General features: G+C 32.8%; 1 protein-coding gene across 1 annotated transcript; it reads left to right on the forward strand.

Moving 5' to 3' along the window:
- The first annotated feature begins 11,820 nt into the window (after window positions 1-11,820).
- Window positions 11,821-14,717, forward strand: LOC126701997 (uncharacterized GPI-anchored protein At4g28100). The gene is made up of 2 exons (XM_050400536.1): window positions 11,821-12,614; window positions 14,269-14,717. The coding sequence occupies exons 1-2, from the start codon at window positions 11,952-11,954 to the stop codon at window positions 14,608-14,610; spliced, it is 1,005 nt and encodes a 334-aa protein (XP_050256493.1). The 5' UTR covers window positions 11,821-11,951; the 3' UTR covers window positions 14,611-14,717.
- The last annotated feature ends 314 nt before the right edge of the window (window positions 14,718-15,031 follow it).

Consider the following 15,031-nt stretch of genomic DNA (forward strand, 5'->3'; position numbering starts at 1 on the left):
TAATAGTCTGCCAAAAATAATGTTTGACGCAAAATGAATTATTTTTCATTATGATTACATTTTATATTTCCCAAACTCTACTGAAACCGAAGTAAGAGTGTGCAGAAGTATGTATGATTATTTTTTCCCCTGGCTCAGAATGTATTTCTTTTTCACGAAAAAGTATTCAACTTTCAACCTAGAATTACATGCATTCAGGCTAGACCGCAAGAGCTTTCAACTTTCAAGTCAATTGCTTTAAGCCTTTAAGGCTTAACCATGCTTGATGTAACTGATCATTTACGTGGGCCAACTCTATCATGTGCATGAATACAGTCACAGAACAGTGGACCGACCTTCTTGACTATTGCTATGTTCAAATTTATTTTATTAATAATAGTATATTAATTGAATTCATACCCATTGTTGAATGCTTCCAGTACTTGTTGTCAACTGAAAACTTGGCTCAGCACTAAACCAATTTAATTACCAATTATGACAGTATTAACACGAATTTATTATGTACAGTAAAGATTTTCACGTGTTATACACAATTTATGCTGGCCTAGCTAGGAATTAAAAGTATCAGAGAAAGAGAGTGTGAGAGAGACAGGCTGGCTTTTCTTCAAGAGTGCTCGTAGGTCTTTTTTTTTTTTTTTGGACAGAGTCGTAGGTCTTTTTGAACCAGTAGCAGCTTTAAAGACCGGAACGCGTGCAAAGCCATCCATAGCTCGAACTTCGGCGCATATATATATATATTGTTGCACTTGACAATTATTTATTTATTTATACTTTTTGTGTTGCTGGGTTAAAAAAAATCTTATATTTTATGGGTTTATTTAGATAATACTTATTTATTGAAAATTGAAAATTTATTATTGAAAACACTGTAGTAAATTTTTTTTTATTGTGAAACAGTGCCATGCATTTTTCATCACTTAGCTGGTCTATGAACAATGCCATTGGACCAGCCAAGTGAAATGCAAATGCACGTAGAAAATTAGCTACGCAAACGCACACTATATCTCAAGAGATTATATGTAACATAACATGTGTCTTATAATAACATAATTTAATATTTCATATGGAAGTTTTATACGATACGTCTTAATATCATATGATTTTCTTGATTTACTTCTAATCTTATTATTGACTTTTATTTTGGTATTTATTCATAGCATAGATAGCTAAACACTCCTTATCGTGTTTTGGTATGATGATATAGAATCGCAATTCTATAAGATCCTATGATTTAGGTCGCGATACTATTTCAATCTTGCATTACAAACAATCCTAGCATGATCTGGATCAATTTTAAGTTGAAGATAGTAGAATCTTACAATTCTGTGACCTTGGATTGCTATCTTGACAACCATGCTTCTCATAGAAGTGCATATAGCACAACTCTCTCTCTCTCTCTCTCTCTCTTAGATACACATACCCATAGTCCCTTATGCTATCCCCAATCTCATTTTCCCAACCTTCCTCTCTCGGCCCTTCTCCCCAACTTTGTTCTCCTCTGTTGCCCTCTCCTTTGATTCCCCTACCTCCACCACCAAGAAACTCCACTCCATGATTTGCCTCCTCGATTCTCAACTCCACCTTGATAGTTGCTCTCACCACAAAGACCTCCTTTCTCAACGTCATTGCTTCACCATGCTGACATGGCACTCTCCACTCCTCTCTCCTTAAAGCCTGATCCAACTTCTCTGACTCACTCCAATCCATTTACTCTCAATCTCTCCCGCGCTCCAACCTCCACTCCACCTCTCACCTCCTCGGCCACTACCTATGTACTCTCTGCCTCTCAAAAAAGCCTTGTGACATTGCCTATGTCAAATGACCCTAAAAAGTGATTTTGGAAGCTATGTGTAGGATTGTGTTTTATGCGAACATTAATTTGAAAGGTGTTGGTAGGAAATGCAAATGAATAGTGTGTAAGAATATTATGCTTTTGATCTAGTGCAAAATGCGATTTTTTTGAGCTAATCATGCTCTTAAAAAAAAAAAAAAGGGTTAACAAGTGCCCTAAGGACATTGGTTTAAAAATTATTTTTAGAAAGAATTTAAGGGAAAATAATAAAGCAATTAATTTTTTTTACAGTTTTTTATATTTCTCATGAAAGTGGTGTTAAAATTTTACTAATAAAGTTTATTAACAATTACCCTAAAGACACGTGTTAACATCAACCCTTAGAAAAAAAAAACACACACACACACAAAGCAATGCCAGGATGACCTGTAGGGAATACCAGCCATAATACAAATGAGAGGCATGCATCATCTGAAAGAGGCAGTATAAGAGAAATTATAAGGTCCTCATGGTAAACAAGTGATGTAGTCCACCATTTTAGTAAAAGACTCACACTTGTTTAAAATTGTGGAGTTTTAAATAAAAACTAAATACTGACTTAGTAATTTTAAATAGGTGAGAATCTTTTACTGAAATGGTAGACAAATAATGTAGTCCATCCCAAAGATTGTATAATTTCTCGCAGTATAGAGCCCATCAAAATAAGATAAAGATTCACTTCCAAATTCCAATAGCTGTAAAGTCCTTTTGTCAACTTTGTTGTTAATTACAATACGCATCTTCCCTAACTTTGTTGTTAATTACAATACGCATCTTCCCTTTTTTTTTAAAAAAAAATTTATAACATGCATCTATATATACATATATATATATTCAGGTAATAATATTATTATATCAATTATGCATAAAAAAAAAAATTACGCAAAAAGTCCCTTGCATATATAAACTAAAAGATTGGGTAAATGGGAGTGAGCCCGGACAACACTCAAAAGTGGCATGTATACTTTCTAATTTCTACGCATCAAAGTTCCAACACTCACCACAAATTGTTAGTGGGACCCAGTACCAAGGAATACAAAAGAAACTCCATAGCATAATTTAAAATATACTATATGAATTTGGAATTTTAAGATCTTTATTAAAATAAATAAATATAAAAACCCTAACATATATCTTATACAGTTATACTCTCACAGCGTTGAATTCAATAATTCATACCTCGAGAGGGTGATTTCTTTCTTCAACTTCGAGATCCAGAGGGACTGAGCCCGCACAACAGTCAAAAAGTGACATGTCTAACACTGAATGCCTAGTCCCTCTTTTGCCCCAAAAAAATATGCCTAGGAGGTTTTCAAATCACAGAACATTCATATCAGTTTTTTAAAAATATTTAGTTAAATTAATTTAAAAAACTTTATTTTTACTAGTTTAATTATTTATTATTTATATATATATATATATATATATTAACCTTAATATTTTATCAATATTAAAATTTAATATAGTAAAGATAGAGGTTCACTACATGTAAAGATGAGACTATTTTTTAAAAAAAATTTAGTTAATTTAGTAAGCTTGATACATGTTTATTTTAGTTGAATTTAGATAAATTTTTACTAAAATATTAAATCGGTAAAATTGATGTAATTAACCCATTAAAAACTTAGTTTGTTGGCTAATGGGTATAGATGAGAATGACATGACCTCGATGTCTGCCATTGGCTACTTTAATTTCCCGACATGGCATGGTATAGGTAGCTAGACCTCTAATTTTAACAATTATTCATCTCCAGTACTGGTAAGCAGAATTAGCTGGCTCACAAGAGAGCATGTCACATTATATTTCTTGCCAGCCAACTAACTAATATTAATATCGTCATCTGCCAAGAGCTTTAAGCAAAAGAGGATGTTATGGAATGCCCATAAAAGTATTTGTTAATAAATTATTTTAAGAAAAGTTTTAAAATAAAGTAAAAAAATATAATTAATTGAATGCCCATAAAAGTATTTGTGAATAAATTATTTTAAGAAAAGTTTTAAAATAAAGTAAAAAAATATAATTAATATTTTGATATATATTTTTTATATTTATTATTAAAGTGATGTTAAAACTTTTTAAAAATGATTTATTAACAAAAGTCATGTTAACAGGTGTTTTTGGGATAATTATTAATAAATTCAACACAATTTTTATGGAAAATATAAAAAGATGTCAGAAAAATTAATTATTTTATCATTTTCTCATAAAATATTTCTAAAATTAGTTCTAAACCAATATTCTTAGGACATTCATTAACATTTTCCTATTAACAATTATTTTAAGGAAACCCGTTAACTGTACCAACAAAGCAAATCACATTTCTTCAATTGTGTGTGTATATATGCACACATTATTACGCACCCTTGATGCGATAGTCACTTTATAAATATAAGTATTTATAGGGTGCTGATGATAAGGGTTGAGGTGTGTATATTTAAGCCATGATTGATACTATAATGATTTCATGATTTTACAATGCTTCTTTCATGGGGAGGAGTTCGCCATTCAGAACAATATGAAGTCTCTTTTCAGCAAGTGTGGTTTATCATTATTATTATTATTATTATTATTATTATTATCTTCTGCAACTCTGCTTGAATAAACGATTAAATGATTGGAGTCTAGAGGAGATAATAAAACTTAATAGAATTTTGTGTAATACAAGAGCAAGTTTATTTTAATACAATTTTACAACAAATCTTAGGTAGTTAATTGTTATTGATTCTAATTTGAACCTACCATTGAATTTTTTGTTTTTGTTTTTTTGTTCACTAATAACAGCCAATAAAAACCTATCAATTCGAATTTGTTATAAAAATATTGTAAACATAACATTTTTCAATAAATAAACTCAACATAAAGTAAACAATCTCTTTTATGGGTAATCTATATTACTATTTAAAGAACGTCCAAGCTGTTTACGCTGTGAACTCTAAGTTTTGGATATCTCAAAATATGTCCTCCATGTGCTTGCTTATAGACTTTTAATTAAATGGGATAATTCAAAAAATAAAAACTCACAATTTAAAACCTCCCACTAAACCCAAGTTCTTTGCAGTTTACAATCTCCTTATCTTTTACCATTTTTAAAATTTAAACAAATGCACCCTATTTTCCTCTTCATCTCTTATCATTTTTTAAATTTAAATAGACAAACTATTTGTTTTCTTGCTTCTTCTATGTTCTCTTTTATTTTGAACAACAAAATCTCTAGGCATTCAGCAAACTTAAATTCGCCACAGATTTTCAGTACACGAAAAGAGAAAATGAATGGAAAATTATGATACTAAACAAAAAAAAGGCCCTATTGCACTCGCAAAACGCATGTGATGAAGCTAGTTTAACATTAAAAATATTAATATGAGATGCATTTTATTGTCTGATTTTGTTAAAAGAATTTATTGTCTGAATTGATCTAGGGTATGATATATGTGTATTATGTGTATACACAATACATGTGTAGTTACCTATGTGTATATATATATATATATATATATTTGTCCCCTCAACTCAAATCTTGGCTTTGCCACTCAATGCAATCTTCTCTATATGGTTCCAAGGGACACGATGATCACTCTACAAGAATAAGTACCTGTAGGGTGTAAAGAGTAAGGGTCGAGGTGTGTATACTTAAGCAATGATTGATACTATAATGATTTCATGATTTTACGATGCTTCTTTCATGGGGAGGAGTTCGCCAATCAGATCAATATGAAGTCTCTTTTCAGCAAGTGTGGTTTATTATTATTATTATTATTATTATTATTATTATTATTATTATTGTAGGGGCTATGGCCCAAAATAATGAGTTGGGCCTTGGGCCCGTCCGAGGAGGCAACGTGGCTCAGCGATCCACGTTTTAAGCCTTATCATGAGAGGCAAAGAAAACGTCCGGACACTGAAAATCCGGAGCAGAGGTACGTCAATGCCACTAAAGCCCATCCCCTAAATACGTGAAAAGGATGGAAACACAAAATATCTCAGCAAAAGCTGCCACCACCACATTGAATGCACTACAACTACCTTCTTGGTCGCATTAATGTGGAGAAGACTCCTGAACAGTGTTGCCTTGGCCACTGCAACTCACAAAAGATTGAAAGAGGTGTTTGTTGGGATGGGTGCTCAAGTGGAGGTTTGGATGGTCAACAAGTTTAAAACCCAGATGGTAAGGAAGGGTCTATATAATGTATAGAAACCCCCATAAAAAAAAGGGAGATAGAAAAAAGAGGGGAGAACACTGTGGCATGCAAAGAAACCCTAATGTGCTGGTCTGTATACATAAATTAGACTTTGAATCTCCTCGGACTGTGAGATTTTTCAACGTAATGGTTTTTGTTCTTGTCCATGTGTACCTTTATCCCATGCGAACCTCTGTCTAACTTATCTAACCTTAGTTCTTAAACCTATACTCTACTAAATTCATTGTGTTGGGCTTTTTGGATCGAGACTTCACACGATTAGGGTTTGGGCTCCAAAAATTGTCCCCCTACAATTATTATTATTATTATTTGCAACTATGCTTGAATATACGATTAAATGATTGGAGTTTAGAGGAGATAATAAAACTTAATAGAATTTTGTGTAATACAAGAGCAAGTTTATTTTAACTATGAAATTCTATTAGTTTTATTATCTCTTCTAAACTCCAATCATTTAATCGTCTATTCAAGCATAGTTGTAGATAATAATAATAATGATAAACCACACTTGCTGAAAAGAGACTTCATATTGATCTGATTGGCGAACTCCTCCCCATGAAAGAAGCATCGTAAAATCATGAAATCATTATAGTATCAATCATGGCTTAACTATACACACCTCGATTATTGCCTTCTACACCCTACAAGTACTTATACTTGTAGAGTGACTATCGCGTCAAGGGAACAATATAGAGAAGATTGCATCAAGTGGCAAAGCCAAGATTTGAGTTGAGGGGACATATATATATATATATATATATATTTATATATATATATATATATATTTATATATATAAACATAGGTAACTACACATGTATTGTGTATATACATAATACACACCCAAGATCAATTCAGACAATAAATTCTTAAAAAAAAATCAGACAATAAAATGCCACTCATATTAATATTTTTAATGTTAAACTAGCTTCATCACATGCATTTCGCGAGTGCGATGAGGCCTTTTTTTTTTGGTTGGTTTAGTATCATAATTTTCCATTCATTTATCTCTTTTCGTGTACTGAAAATCTGTGGCAAATTTAAGTTTGCTGAATGCCTAGAGATTTTGTTGTTCAAAATAAAAGAGAACATAGAAGAAGCAAGAAAACAAATAGCTTGTCTATTTAAATTTAAAAAATGATAAGAGATGAAGAGGAAAATAGAGTGCATTTGTTTAAATTTTAAAAAGGATAAAAGATAAGGAGATTGTAAGCTACAGAGAACTTGTATTTAGTGGGAGGTTTTAAACTATAAGCTTTTATTTTATGAATTATCCCATTAATTGAAAAATCTATAAGCGAGTAGGGAGGAGATATTTTGGGATATCCAAAACTTAGAGTTCATGGTGTAAATGGCTTGGACGCCCTTTAAATAGTAGTATATATTGCCCATAAAAGAGATCGTTTACTTTATGTTGAGTGTATTTATTAAGAAATTTTATGTTTACAATATTTTCATAACAAATTCTAATTAACAGGTTTTTATTGGCTATTATTAGTGAGCAAAAAAAAAAAAAAAATCAATGATAAGTTCAAATTAAAACCAATACCAATTAAATACCTAAGATCTTTTGTAAAAATATATTGTAAAAATGTTGTTGACGTAACACTTTTTTTATTTATTAAAATATTTTATATATGAATAAACTGTGTTATATTTTTTCATATTCAAAATTCCACTTATAATTCTCATGTAATGCTTTTCACCAATATAGACTCTCTGGTCCTTTATTTCTCCTTCACAATTTTTTCTTCTTAAACTTTTTTTATTTTTTATTTTTGTCTTTGCTTATCTGCCAAGAAAAAAAAAACGAAAAGTAAATGAATGGTAGAATACTGAAACTTTATCACTTTCATAGTCTAACATAGTTAACATGTTGGAGAAGAAAAAAAAAGTGAAACAATCCAAACAGACCTTTCTCCTAATAGAGAAGAGTGGAGTGTTAATTATTTTTAGAATTTGGCAACATTTTCATTTTCAGAAAAATCGAGTATAACAAATTTGGTTATGCATACTAACTAACTACATTGCACAAAGTATGACAATATAGTAGAGTGAAGGAAATAAAAGAGAATGCAAGCAAATCTCACCAAACACCAATGGAAACAGCACTAATAGAGATTGGATTTGAATGTGGCTTCTCAAGTTTCCATAAACTTTCTCTCACTCACAAGGTCTATGTTTATGGGTGAAGAAAGTATTTACGAACTCTCAATCAAAACAATGAAGGAGATGGAAAAGAGAGGATAGATTGGTTTTCTCAAAACAAAAGATTCTCTCTTTTCCTACACTCAAAGATGAGTCTTTTGGATATCTCTCTTATGATTTCTAGGGTTTGTATCACCCTTATCAGAAGCCTTTTCCATGCTTCACAGCCGTGTGCTGGCAACTGTGCATTGAACAAGTGCAGTCCAGAATTTGTCATTTTTTTTTCACAAAATAGTCCCTTTTAAGTACAAAATGTGGTCATTATATGTATTAATTTTAGTAGTGGTTTGATGGATGATTTCACTCCATAGATTAGGGGTGAGGTTTTGGAAATTCCTTTTAAGATGACTTTTTGTAGAAAATGCAACTAACAATAAAAGAAATAAGTAAAGAAAATTTAAAGTTATCAAGTATATATCAGGGTTGAATTCCAAATTATGTTCAATGCCATTGGATCTCAAGAAAGAAAATTTGATTGCAAATAGATTAATTCAAAGCCTAATTCATATAAACAGTTAATGGTTCGAAAGTTCATAGTAAATAGATTTAAGGGGTAATTACACTAAACTCACCTGTGGTTTGGCCCAAAATCACTTTGCCTACCCGTGGTTTAAAAACTGTCACTTTACCTACCTGAGGTATGTTCTGTTTATTTTCCATAACCCACCTCTGTTAAAATCAAGGGTAAATAGGTATTTTTGCTCAAATTTTATGTCTCTCTCCTCCAAAAAAAAAAAAAAAAAAGCACAAAAATGCAAGAGAAACAAGATCAAAAGGGAGGGTTTTGTGAAAATTAATATTTGATTTGGTGGGTTCACTTTGCAAATTTCTCCTCTCTTCGCCTTTGCAATGGCGGGTTCGCAGTGGTTTGGGGGTTTTAGTTAGGATCGGTGTTAGAGGATTTCGGTTTTGTTGTGGGTCGACGTTGGAGGTTTATGGGTTTTGGTTCTGTGGGTTTTGTTTTGAATCACTAGTTCCGGGTTTGGTTTTGGTTTGAATCATTGATTTTGGGTTTTGGTTTGAATCATTGATTTTGGGTTTTGGTTTGAATCACTGATTCTAGGTTTATTGGTGGCGGATGGTTACAAAGTTCTAGGTTTGTGTATTGATGCCGATGTCATTGTTTTGTTGATGGGTTTGTGGCTTTTGTTGATGGTCCGTGGTCAGTGGTCTGTGGATGGTGGTTTTGGGTTCATGGATTTTGCTGATGGTCAATCATCTGTGATCGTTTGCCGTTGGGTTTCATTCAAATTTTTTTTTTTCATTGAGCAAAGTCGTATTCTTCATTTTTTTTTTTAATCTTCTTCTAATCCGAATCAAAGAAAGCCAGAAGAGGAAGAGAGAGACTCAGGGAAAGGGATGAGTGAATACAGGGATGGAGCCAGAACTTTGAGTTAGAGAGGGGGGGGGGGAGGGCGGTTTTACTATTGGCTGTGTGCAGCGGTTTTACTGTTGGCTGTGTGCAGCGATTTCAATCTCTGATTCTGCTACTTAGTTGCTGAGATTTTTTTATTTTTTTTTGGTGGGTAAGAACAAAATTATTTTTGTTTAGAATTTTTTAAAAGGCAGGGTTATTTATTTTGGATAAAAATAGTTAATTTTTAGTTTTAATGGTAATTTTTGTTGTTGAACTATTTTTTTAAGGCTTGTATATTTTGTTTTAGATTTTAGATCTATAATTTTTTTTTATGGTCATTAAAATGAGGAAAATGCTAGAGCTACAAGTTTTTTTTTTTTATAAATTACTAATGTGATAAATGATTACTAGTAAGTAAAAAAATGATGTGAGTGGTGTGCCCGTATGTGAACCAATAAGAATTTATTACCATAACAGTTTGTAAAAATGTTATAAAAAAGTTTGTGAGTATAACATTATCCTTAAAAGAATCAATGATATTGCTAAAGGGAAACAAAATGTAATTTTATAGAACAAAATTGCTAAAATTAGTACACACACACAGATATATATAATAATATTTTAAAAAAAAAAATTTAAGGGGGGCCATTGCCCCCCCCCCCCCCTGACGCCCCCCGTCCAAGTGTGGTTCCGTCCTTGAGTGAATAGAATATCACCACTGTTGCTTTAGGTTGCCTTTTCTCACCTCCATCATCATTAATGTATTCAAAATTGCGATTTACTGCGCTTCTTTGTTCAATAGAGCTCGGTACAGCTTTCCATTTGATTTATGAATTTCATCAATATTGTATTGTTTGGTTATTTGTGTAGGTTGATCTAGGTTTTATTTTTTTGGGTATGTTCTTCATGTTCAAGATTTATGTGAATTGAGAGACAGACCAATACCACTTTTTTATCTTGTTTTTCTTTCATTTTTGTGCTAGTTTTTGTTTTGGGAGGAGAGAGACTAAAATTTGAGCAAAAATACTTATTTATCCTTGATTTTAACAGAGGTGGGTTACCGAAAACAAACGGAACATACCTCAGGTGGGTAAAGTAATACTTTTTAAACCACGGGTAGACAAAGTGATTTCGAGCCAAATTACAGGTGAGTTTAGTGTAATTACCCCTAGATTTAATCTTAGATTATCACACTAACATCAAATTGGTTCAAATAAATAGATTCCAAATCAAATGAGCTCAACAACGGAGAACTTGAATCAAATTTCAATAAATTTGTACAAACAAGATTAAAGTATGTAGCAGGATTAAAAGCAAACACATATAAGCATGAACACCTCTTAAAACCCTAACAATTATGAGATAATCTACTAAGTAACTATTACTACAAGAGCATGATTTCTAAGTATGTTAGTAGTGAGTATTGTCTTCTCTTGAAAGTGAGCCTTCTATTTATACTTTAGACTCAATAGTTTTAACGGTTGTTCCTTACATGTATCTTCCTTGTTTCTACGATTACTAATTAGTTTTTTTTTTTTTTTTTTTTTTGGGTTTCACGTGTCTCTCCCTCCTTGGGCTTGAATGCCACTTATCACAAGGTCAGATAATGATCTGTAAGTGCATAAACTTGCTTCGAACCCACATCTCTTTGTGTGCTCTTTTTAGTTTTTAATATCATGGGTTAATAACTACTATGGACAATTGCGATATATGCTCCCACATCACTTTCAATGTTCCTGTGTTTCTACCATTTTAATTCTCCTATCCCTATCTTGTCACTTGTCACGTTTATAACAACAAAAGTAAAAATTAATAATGCAAACAGTCATACCACGAGAGTTATAGTGTAATTTGCCCTCCTGCTTTCAACTAAGTAAAAATAATTTTTAACTCAAATGCATTATTTTGTAACCATTTTCCTATTGAATCTACCGAAAAACTTAGCTTGCACGCGAAAAGGAACCAGAATTGAGAAAGGCACCTGTAAATTACTTGCATTTTATGCATCGTAAACAAAACTTTAATTTCCCCATGAATGATTTGTTCATGATACTATTACAGTATTACTAATCCCCAACAACTTTAGAGGTACCACAATAAACCTTTAGATCTAACCAGCACTGTAACTAGCTAGAATACAGCCAAAGTCACCCAGCCCCACCACTCTTTTTGGCCCCTTTGCTCCGATTCCAGCACCCACAAGGTCACCACTACCAACACCTTTATATCACACCCTCACACAACATCATAAAAGTAAAAGCAAAAGCAATAACCCACACACAACATACCGCAGTTTCCTCTCTCTTTCTCACGCTAACACAACAAACAAAGATCCTTCCTTTGTACCAAAAAAAATAATGTCCTCCAACCCACCTTTCTTTACTTTCTTCTTAGTTTTCTTCCTCTCAATTCTCTTGCCCACTTTTCTGGGTCTTCCCAACCCGGACCCGGCTTCAATCCAATCATTCCTCCCAAACCCATCTCCACAAGCAACAATTCCTGCATTCCCTGAACAATCCAATGTAGTTGGGTGCCCATTAGACCTCCCAGATGAGCTTTTCCATGGCATAAACACTGCTTGTAGTGCCACCGATGGTCAGCTCCATCATAGCCGATGCTGTCCTGTACTTGCTGCTTGGCTCTACTCAGCTTACTCTTCCACAGCCCTTGGAAGAGCAAGTAGAGTTAGCAGCACAGCCAATAGCACCACCCCATCCTATGACATGCCACTTCTGCCTGATGATTCAGAAACATGTGTGGAGGACTTGGGAAAAGCACTCAAGGGAAGAGGAATTGAGTTAACAAGACCCAATGAGACTTGTGACTTGGTGTACTGTTATTGTGGAATAAGGTTACACCCATTGAGTTGTCCTGAAGCTTTTTCAGTGAACCAGCAAGGGAAGCTTGTTGGGGATGAGAATGTGAAGAGGTTAGAGAAAGATTGCTTGAGTAGTAGCACCAATGTGAATGAATTCCCAGGTCTTGGTGGGTGCTCCAAGTGCTTGAATAGTCTCTATCTGGTAAGTGCTTCTTTTCTCAAATTGGTTAGTTGTTTCATAACATTCTCTCTCTTTCTTTTCTTTTTTTGGTTCCATCTTCGTTTGTTTTGATTTGTACTTACAATGACTGAAGAGAATGAAACTCTTTTTCTGGGTTAGGACTTAGGAGTCTTTCTCAATGTTTGGTATTTGGGAAAGTTTGTCCTGCTTTTTCTTCATTTTGATTACTGTGTCAAACTCTAGCCTTTAAGGTGTAATTATTCTAGACGCGCCATGAGAGCGAGTCTATTGCTTGTCGGGCTCGGTAACAAAAAGAAGAATTTGATGATGGACCAACGCTACCTTATCTTAAACCTAGGAGCTGCCAAAATAGATGAATTTTTTAAGATAAAGAAATCGAATCAAAGTTTGGCCTATATTTCTATTTCTAGAATATAGAAATAATAAATACCTCAAATTATAGTCTCATAAAATATAACCCCGAATTGTTTTGTATCTCATTTCAGTTTCAATGTAATTTCCTATTAAAAAAAAAAAAAAAAATCACAATGTGATGAGAAAACAAAAGGATGAAAAAAGAGTAGTTTTTTACACGCGCTAAAACGCGAGTTGGAATGTATCTATAATTTAGGCTTACTGTTATTTTAACCGTTGTTTATCGGATTACCCGCGAGTTTCTCACTTTTTTTTGTTTTTTTTCATAATCAAAAACTGTAGACAGGAACGCTGGACACAACTCGTACGCCTCAATCACATTGTGGCATTTTATATGTCCATAGACACGCATGCATCAATTATCTTTTTTTTTGGTTGTAACATGTATCAATAATTATACATTGGATACTATGTTTAATGGTTTTAATTGGTCCAAAACCAGTTTAAACTTCATTATAGACAACATGTTCTGTGCAATCTTAACAGTGTGTATTCTTGTACGATTTTATTTTTAACAGTTTATTTGTACAGTGCATCATTTGTCATACCAAATATGAACTTTGGAACTAAAGGCAAACTCATGAGATCTTATCCACAACATATGTCGTAGCCTATTACACATCTTTTTCACTGTTTTGCTGACAGTAGGTAACAGAAACTTGTGCAATCTAGTGTTTGATTTGTACTTCTAATGGTTTTATTTTATTTTTAATTTTTAATTGGCAAATTAATCTGGTTGTTATTTTCAAGTTCACTAAGCTTTTCAATATGCATTTTGTTTATTTATCCTGTCAATTATTATTTTTTTTAAAATTAATCTAATTGTTTGTTAGTTTAATCATTTTTAATTATTAGTTTAAATTGCAAGATAGATTTGTACATAATTAAGAAATTCCCAATTTCTAATTGTTTCTAATCAATTTTTGGCATATTGCAATGACATTGTTAAAATTTTTTAGCTAGTTTCTACAATTTAATCCTGGTCTCCAAAGTACAGCATCAACATTCTTAGTTTCTTACATACTCATTGTTTTTTCTGTTCTTAAATACGTGTTGGTTAGATGACTTAATTCACTGTAAGAATAGGCTTTTATAAAGAACTGAATCTGCAGCTTTAAAATAGATTGTGATGTTGCACCTACTAAATTTTGGTCATTTAGAACTTCATTCACCAAACATCTGTTTGTCCAATCAGTGGTCATAAATGATGTTTTCTAATTAAAACAATAATTTTATGTAGCTTAACAAAAAGAAAACTTTCAATTCAAGCAAATCAGAGGACAGGACCACCAAAATGCACAACAAAGATTGTCAACTAATGGGTATGACATGGCTCCTTGCCAAGAATCGAACGGCATACATTCACACAGTTTCAGCAGTCTTACGAGCTATCATGTTGAGCAAAGATGGTTCCGATCCCCAGTCGTGCACTCTCAACAGCGATGGAATGCCTCTAGCCGTTGATTCGTATGAAATCTCCAGTCATTCATCATCAAACACCCTTAGAGCACCCATTTTCAGCATGTTATCATTTTGTTTGCTATATATGTTTTGCATTGTATTGTCCACCCATTTTTACTAGAGCTGTAGATTAGAAGCTTCCACTGGAAAGTTTTAACTGCTACATTTTGTAGTTCTTGTACTCTATTCTGTTCCTGGTAATTAATATGACATGCCCAGTTTCTACTTTGTGTCTGTTGGTGTAATGTAGTGTAGGTAAATTGGAATGTGTTGGTTTTTGTTTTGGGGTTTTCTGAGGATAGAAGATAAGGCTTTCCGTCCATATTTGAAAGAAAATCTTGAAGTGGGCCTCCAATAACATGTGCTATAGAGACTACTGCTTTGCTTTGGAGAGACCAATTGTTCATAAATGGTTAACTTGTTTGGTGTCATTATTTTGGGACAGTTGTGTGTCACGGGAAAATTTATGGAATGTCAACGTCTCCCATACAAATACAAGTCACAACAACGGATGGATCTTTATCTTCTATGGTTTTTATATG

This window comes from Quercus robur, chromosome 10 (genome assembly GCF_932294415.1).
Source record: "Quercus robur chromosome 10, dhQueRobu3.1, whole genome shotgun sequence".
Taxonomy (NCBI): Eukaryota; Viridiplantae; Streptophyta; class Magnoliopsida; order Fagales; family Fagaceae; genus Quercus; species Quercus robur.

Bases quoted from the DNA above. Each gene is read 5' to 3' on its own strand.
- LOC126701997 (XM_050400536.1), top strand. From the start codon at position 11,952: ATGTCCTCCAACCCACCTTTCTTTACTTTCTTCTTAGTTTTCTTCCTC. The intron at 12,615-14,268 runs GTAAGTGCTTCT...AATTTTATGTAG, and splicing joins GCTTGAATAGTCTCTATCTG to CTTAACAAAAAGAAAACTTT.